Source organism: Asparagus officinalis, chromosome 2 (genome assembly GCF_001876935.1).
Source record: "Asparagus officinalis chromosome 2, Aspof.V1, whole genome shotgun sequence".
NCBI lineage: Eukaryota > Viridiplantae > Streptophyta > Magnoliopsida > Asparagales > Asparagaceae > Asparagus > Asparagus officinalis.
Genome location: NC_033795.1, coordinates 5272188 through 5278454, shown reverse-complemented (window position 1 = coordinate 5278454; position 6267 = coordinate 5272188). Strand labels below are relative to the sequence as shown.

The following is a 6267-nucleotide window of genomic DNA, read 5'->3' as shown; positions in this document are numbered from 1 at the left end:
GTCAAAACATCACCTTTATAAAAAGAAAAATTCCTTGAGGACCCCAAATCATGAGACCCAAGGGGGTACATGTGAGGTGTCAACCCCTGGGTGCATGATCTACTGTTCATAAACAGTAGATCATGCACCCAGGGGTTGACACCTCACAAACCCCTGGGTGCATGATCTACTGTTCATAAACAGTAGATCATGCACCCAGGGGTTGACACCTCACATGTACCCCCTTGGGTTCCATGATTTAGGGTCTCTGTAAAAATAAAGATGGCATTAATTGTGCTAAACATATAAATTAATATTCATTCATACATACAAGTGGGGAATGAACATGAACCTTTCCTTAGTTTAATTTGCACAACCTACCTATCCTCAGAACCACACCTAACTTTCTTCTAATCTCTCCTAAAACTCCTAATCCTTTATTTGAAGTAATTAACACAAACTCTTTTCTACTATATCTCAACCAAAAAAAAAAAAAAACACAACCACCTCCACAAAATGTCACTCCCCTTCCCCCTCCTCCTCCTCTTCCTGCAACTCACCCACGCCTCAAACTTCACAGCCACCTTCTTCTTCGGCGACTCAACCCTCGACACCGGCAACAACAACTTCATCTCCACCTCCTTCAACGGCAACCACGCCCCCTACGGCGTCAACTTCCCCGTCAACCAAACCTGCACCGGACGCTTCTCTGACGCTCTCCTCGTCCCCGACCTCCTCACCTCCTCTCTAAATCTCACGCTCTCACCTCCTTACCTTAACCCTCAATTACCACCCGACGAGATCTTGACGGGTGTCAATTTTGCATCAGCTGGCTCGGGCTACGACGAGCTAACGTCGAACTTGTCGAGCACTCTGTCGATGTCGGGGCAGCTGAGCATGTTTCAGGAGTATCTGGGGAGGTTGAAGGAGATGGCGGGCGAGGAGGAGGGGAGGAGGATTGTGGAGGGTGCTTTGTTTGTATTTTCTGCTGGGGGTAATGATGTAATTTTCAATTACTACGTGCTGGGGATTAGGAGTGTTGAGTATGATATGAGTGGGTATCAAGATTTCTTGCATGGGATCTTGATGGATGCTCTTAAGGTAAGGATATCATCTCTTCATCCAATGTCATGTGCACGTGCGCGTGTGTTGATATGAGAACACAGATCCTTATACTAGGAGGAGATGCACTAGTTGTCGAACTCAATGATGATAAGTAGGGCTGGGCATATTCGGTTCGGGTCGGTTTTAAGCCCAATTCGCATCCAATCTGAATTTTTCGAATTCTCAAAACTCTAATTCAGATCCAGATTTTTTCCCCTTCATCCGAATATTCGGCCCAACCGAAATTCGGATCGGTTCGAATCGGATTCGGTTTTGGGCCGAATTAATTCCATTTCACAAAAATCTGCTCACACCTGCGATCATTGCCTATTAATTTCTGATGAAGTATCATTATTTGTCCATTTTGTCTACTTAATTTTTTCCTCCAAACAATGAAATGTGGAGCTTGTTTGAAGTAACACCATTGCCACAGCTGACAAAAAAACTAAAATCAGTGAAATCAAATCTCGTCAAAAATCAAATCTTTTCTTGAGTTTCTACAAGAATCTTAAGGAGAGAGAAGAGAAGAGGAGAAGAGAATTACCTTAGACTTTGATTAAAAGGGCAGAGAGAACTTGGAGAAATGTATTTTGAGAATTCGGGTTAGGGATCCTGGGATCGGCGGTGTTGTGGTGTGGGACTGTGAGAAATAGAGTTAGGGTTAGGGATTTTTTAGTATTTATATTAGAAAATTCGGTTCGGTTTTTTCGGGCGGTTCAGGGGTTCAAACCGGATCCAGACCGGTTTAATTCGGTTCGGACAGTTTAGAGTCTTCTTCTCTTCTATTTAATCCGGTTCGGTTAACCGGCCCGCTTTTTCGAGCGGTTTTTTCGGTTGAACCGGTTTTTTTGGGTTTTTGCCCACCCCTAATGATAAGATAAAGAAAAGTGTAAAAAAAAATTAAATGTCACACGGGGGGTGTTTCTTCCGGTAAAATCCACAATTCACACTTTTCTTTTAGGTTCCGTGTAACGCCCCGCCCGCTCTCTAGAAAACTTCCCAGAGGGTCACCTATCCTAGAATTTCTCTAGGCCAAGCACGCTTAACTTTGGAGTTTCTAAAAGTTGCGTTCCCGAAAAGAAGATGCATCTTGGTTGTATAAGTATTCCAATCAAATCTATCAATACTAATCACATCACCCTCTCAAGGGTTGGGGTATTACAAACTCCCCCACTTAAACTCACAACGTCCTCGTTGTGCCAAATCATATCATCCAAGACCGTACCATCCGTGTGAGATTCTAGAGGTGCCTCCTACGGCCTCAAGAGGTGACTCCCGTCCTCTCGACGTAGCACTTTGCGCCGCATAGCACTTAGCTCTCACAATTCCGGTTGGTTTGGCTCTAATACCATTTGTAAATCATATCATCCAAGACCATACCATCCGTGTGAGATTCTAGAGGTGGCTCCTACGGCCTCAAGAGGTGGCTCCCGCCCTCTCGACGTAGCACTTTGCGCCGCATAGCACTTAGCTCTCACAATTCCGGTTGGTTTGGCTCTAATACCATTTGTAACGCCCCGCCCCGGAATCCCGGAATCGGTACGCTACTAGATCTGATGGACTGGCCTCACAAACCACCACATGTCTTTTCAGCACGTTTTTGTCCTCACTCACGCGCTCCCTAGAAAACTTCCCAGGGGGTCACCCATCCTAGAATTTCTCCAGGCCAAGCATGCTTAACTTTGGAGTTTCTAAGAGTTGGGTTCCCGAAAAGAAGATGCATCTTGGTGATATGAGTATTCCAATCAAATCTATCAATACTAATCACATCACCCTCTCAAGGGTTGGGGTATTACACTCAATTTGGCAAAGGGTTAAGTAAGAGGAGTTAAAGAGAATGATTAATGTACTTAGCACATTCGATAATCTGAAGGATTAAATTATTAACCCGCTAAATAAGTTTTATTTTAGCTATCATGATCAGTTTTAGTGTTTGGGAATAACAATAATTTTGACTATTTTTTTTATAATTAGTGGGGTTAACTCTTAATCATTCTAAATATGAGTATTAGTAAATCCTTCATTTTGAGGGATTAACTCATTTTAATCCATCTAGAGGGATTAGCTTAATTCTTCTATATTTTTTATGTTTAGCAAATTATGGAGGGTTAACTCACTTTAGCCATTGTATAGATTTTTTGTGTTTGATGGGTTAAGAAGGGGTTAAGTCTCATTAACCCCCCACTTAACCCTTTGTCAAACGGTACCTTAGGGAGTTTTCTGATATATTCTATAAGTTAAAATGAGGTTTTCTGAAAACCCCTAAACTTAAAAGAGGTTTTCTGGTGTTTTGAATCCAAAGTTTTAGGGCGTGGGGAGTTATGATAGTCTTGAGAAACAGTCAAATCTGAGGTATGTATTACTGAATCCTATCTAAAAGATGTAGTTGTCATATTTATAATAAAAAAGTGTTGATGCATTTTTCATAATGGTAAATGTAGTTGCATGTTTATTATTCGATCTATTTATATTGCTTCATTGAAAAATTGATTTTTGAAAATGACTGATGATTTCTCCCTGTTCTTTTCTAATTTAATTTAATTACTGATTAATTAATAACGTTAACAATACACACTTGTCTCTTTTGATTTTAACACAATATCTTCTGAATTTTCTCTGTCAAACTTTTTACTCTGGACTGAATATTCATGAAGAATATCAAGCTGTATTAGTCAATATTTTTTATGGTTTGATTACCAATTGAAACCAGAGGTGGGTAAACCCCACATTTTTGGTAAATAACCATAACTTAATGAATGACGACAACATAGTATGTGCTCTAAGAGATTGATTAGAGAATTATATATATTATTTTATATTTTTGTTTGACCGGTAAGTAAAATGAGGTGTGATTCGTATATCAAATGTGGATCCCACATATAGCTGGATTGAGTCTGTGGTAGCTCAAGAATACTGAGGAAGCGCACAAAAAGGTTATAAATTAGTTCAACTCCACTTCTTGACAAATCCACATCACTAATAGACACATCATATATAGTTAGGACTTTAATAGCTAATTCTGTCTATATATAATTTGACGATCGATCAATTTCCTATTTATAAGTGATCCCACATCAAATTTAATTAGTAATCACATTATATTATAGATAATAATTAAAACTCGCAAAGGAGCGTATATTTCATATGCCTATTTTAGTCTACAATTCAGAGCATCCTTTATAATTCTAGATAATTCTGACTTTGACCTAAATTCTCACCCATCATGTTATGACAAATTCCCCAGGATAAGCTAATATCAATCACACGATAACACAAAAAATATTAATAACACAGAAACACAAAGATATATGTGGTTCGCCTTGTAGCCTACGTCCACGGGCGAAGGATGAGAAAAGTTTTACTAATTGTGAGGAATACAAAGTGGAATCTCCCAATCACTCGATCCTATAAATCACACCCCAAAAGCCTAATACAACTCTCAACTAAAGGAACAAAAGAGAAGAATGTCAAATAGCCTTCACAAAAGAACTCACTCTTCTTGATTGGTGCTCTGAATATTGATGTATCTAATTGGCTTGAAAGACTGTTCTTACAGCTCCTTGTTGTCTAAGAAATAAGAGTTCTAATAGGAATAGAGATCTACATGTCCTAAAACCCAACAAGAGTCTAAGTAGTAATAAACCTCTAATATGATTGGTTGTGCAAAGTCTAATGTAAGTAGGACTCTTGATCAAAACAAACCAAGCTGAAAAGGAACTCCCAAAGCAATATGGATTTGAGTATTTGAGGCAACCTATAACACATCATTTGTGAATGTATGACTAAAAAGATGGTTTTGGTCTAATGAATATTTTTGGAGTTAACTGGGTCTTAAATATAGGTCGGAAACCAAATTAATCTCAAAATATAATCTATTAGGCTTTGACCTCAACATACCGGACATAAATCTAGAAGTTTTCGTCTGCATAATATTCGACAGATGTTTTTGGAGCATTTACAGACGAATTTTTCCGTTTCAGATGGCCTTTTTTCCGCAGTAGTACTATGAGAGCTAATTATATAGTGAAGAAATTTTTCTTGCATGCAGAGTGTTTACAGTCATGGAGGTAGAAGATTCATAGTAGCTGGGCTTCCTCCCATCGGTTGCCTTCCCTTTCAGATCACCGCCAGCAAGAACGCAATTCGTCGCACATGCGTCGACCACCAAATCTCAGACACCATTGCCTACAACTCCAAGCTCAAAAAGCTCTTGCCTCAGCTTCAGGAATCTCTCCCTGGGAGCAAGATTGCTTATTTGGACATAACTGACAATGTGCTTGAGATCATCAACAATCCAAAGAAATATGGTGAGCTCCAATCACGGATAAATTTTTATTAATTAGCTTTTTTTTTTAAATTTAGTATTGAAGGTGAATTATTAATTAGTATGTTCAGTCCACACTAGTGAGTTTGTTAGTGAGCCAGCTTCAACTATACCAGGTTTAGCAATAATCCTTACTTATATCCTGATCTAAGAAATAAATATGAAATAAAACAAAACCTATCAAATTTCCTTTTCCGGATGTAAGATTTTTTTTTCTTAATTAATATTGCCCATCTCTAGGAAGTTTTACGTACATTGTCAAATTACTTAATTACTACTAAGCTCCATATATGGTTCCTTTTCTTTTAAAATTTTCAATATATCATCACTTGAGCTTATTATGTATGTGCTCAGGTTTTGAGGAGGCCAAAAGGGGATGTTGTGGATCAGGGCTCATGGAGGTAGGACCTTTGTGCAACATAATGTCTCCAGTATGCAAAAATGTGTCCTCCTTTGTATTTTTTGATGCCATTCACCCATCTGAGAGAATTTACAGGTTTGTGACGGACCACATTATGAACAATGTTATACCACAGTTGTATTGATCAGCATTATTAAACATGAATGGCTCTATAAAGCTCTTGATTATATACAATTCACACTATACCTAGCACTTGCAGAATTACATTATATATATTGTTGAAGCTGTAAATGCATTTTAAAAATTTATATATAGTTTTAGATTTTGCTGTGAACCTAGCGGAGGGATAACTCCTGTCTCTAGGGTCAGCCTGGCAACTCTTTAAATTTGGACCAAGTTTGAACCTGGACCAAATAAAGAGTGTGCTCTTTTGATTTGATTTGTAAAAACTGGATTGTTTCTGGTCCACTTTGTTTTAGTTTAATCTTGACCTATAAAT

The 6267-nt window shown here is 38.6% G+C and overlaps 1 protein-coding gene across 1 annotated transcript; it reads left to right on the top strand.

Annotated features, from left to right (window-relative positions):
• LOC109830024 (GDSL esterase/lipase At2g31550-like) lies at positions 442–6011 on the top strand. Its single transcript, XM_020397176.1, has 3 exons — positions 442–1080; positions 5132–5390; positions 5762–6011. The coding sequence occupies exons 1-3, from the start codon at positions 496–498 to the stop codon at positions 5950–5952; spliced, it is 1035 nt and encodes a 344-aa protein (XP_020252765.1). The 5' UTR covers positions 442–495; the 3' UTR covers positions 5953–6011.

Bases quoted from the DNA above. Each gene is read 5' to 3' on its own strand.
- LOC109830024 (XM_020397176.1), top strand. From the start codon at position 496: ATGTCACTCCCCTTCCCCCTCCTCCTCCTCTTCCTGCAACTCACCCAC. The intron at 1,081-5,131 runs GTAAGGATATCA...TCTTGCATGCAG, and splicing joins TCTTGATGGATGCTCTTAAG to AGTGTTTACAGTCATGGAGG. The intron at 5,391-5,761 runs GTGAGCTCCAAT...GTATGTGCTCAG, and splicing joins CAACAATCCAAAGAAATATG to GTTTTGAGGAGGCCAAAAGG.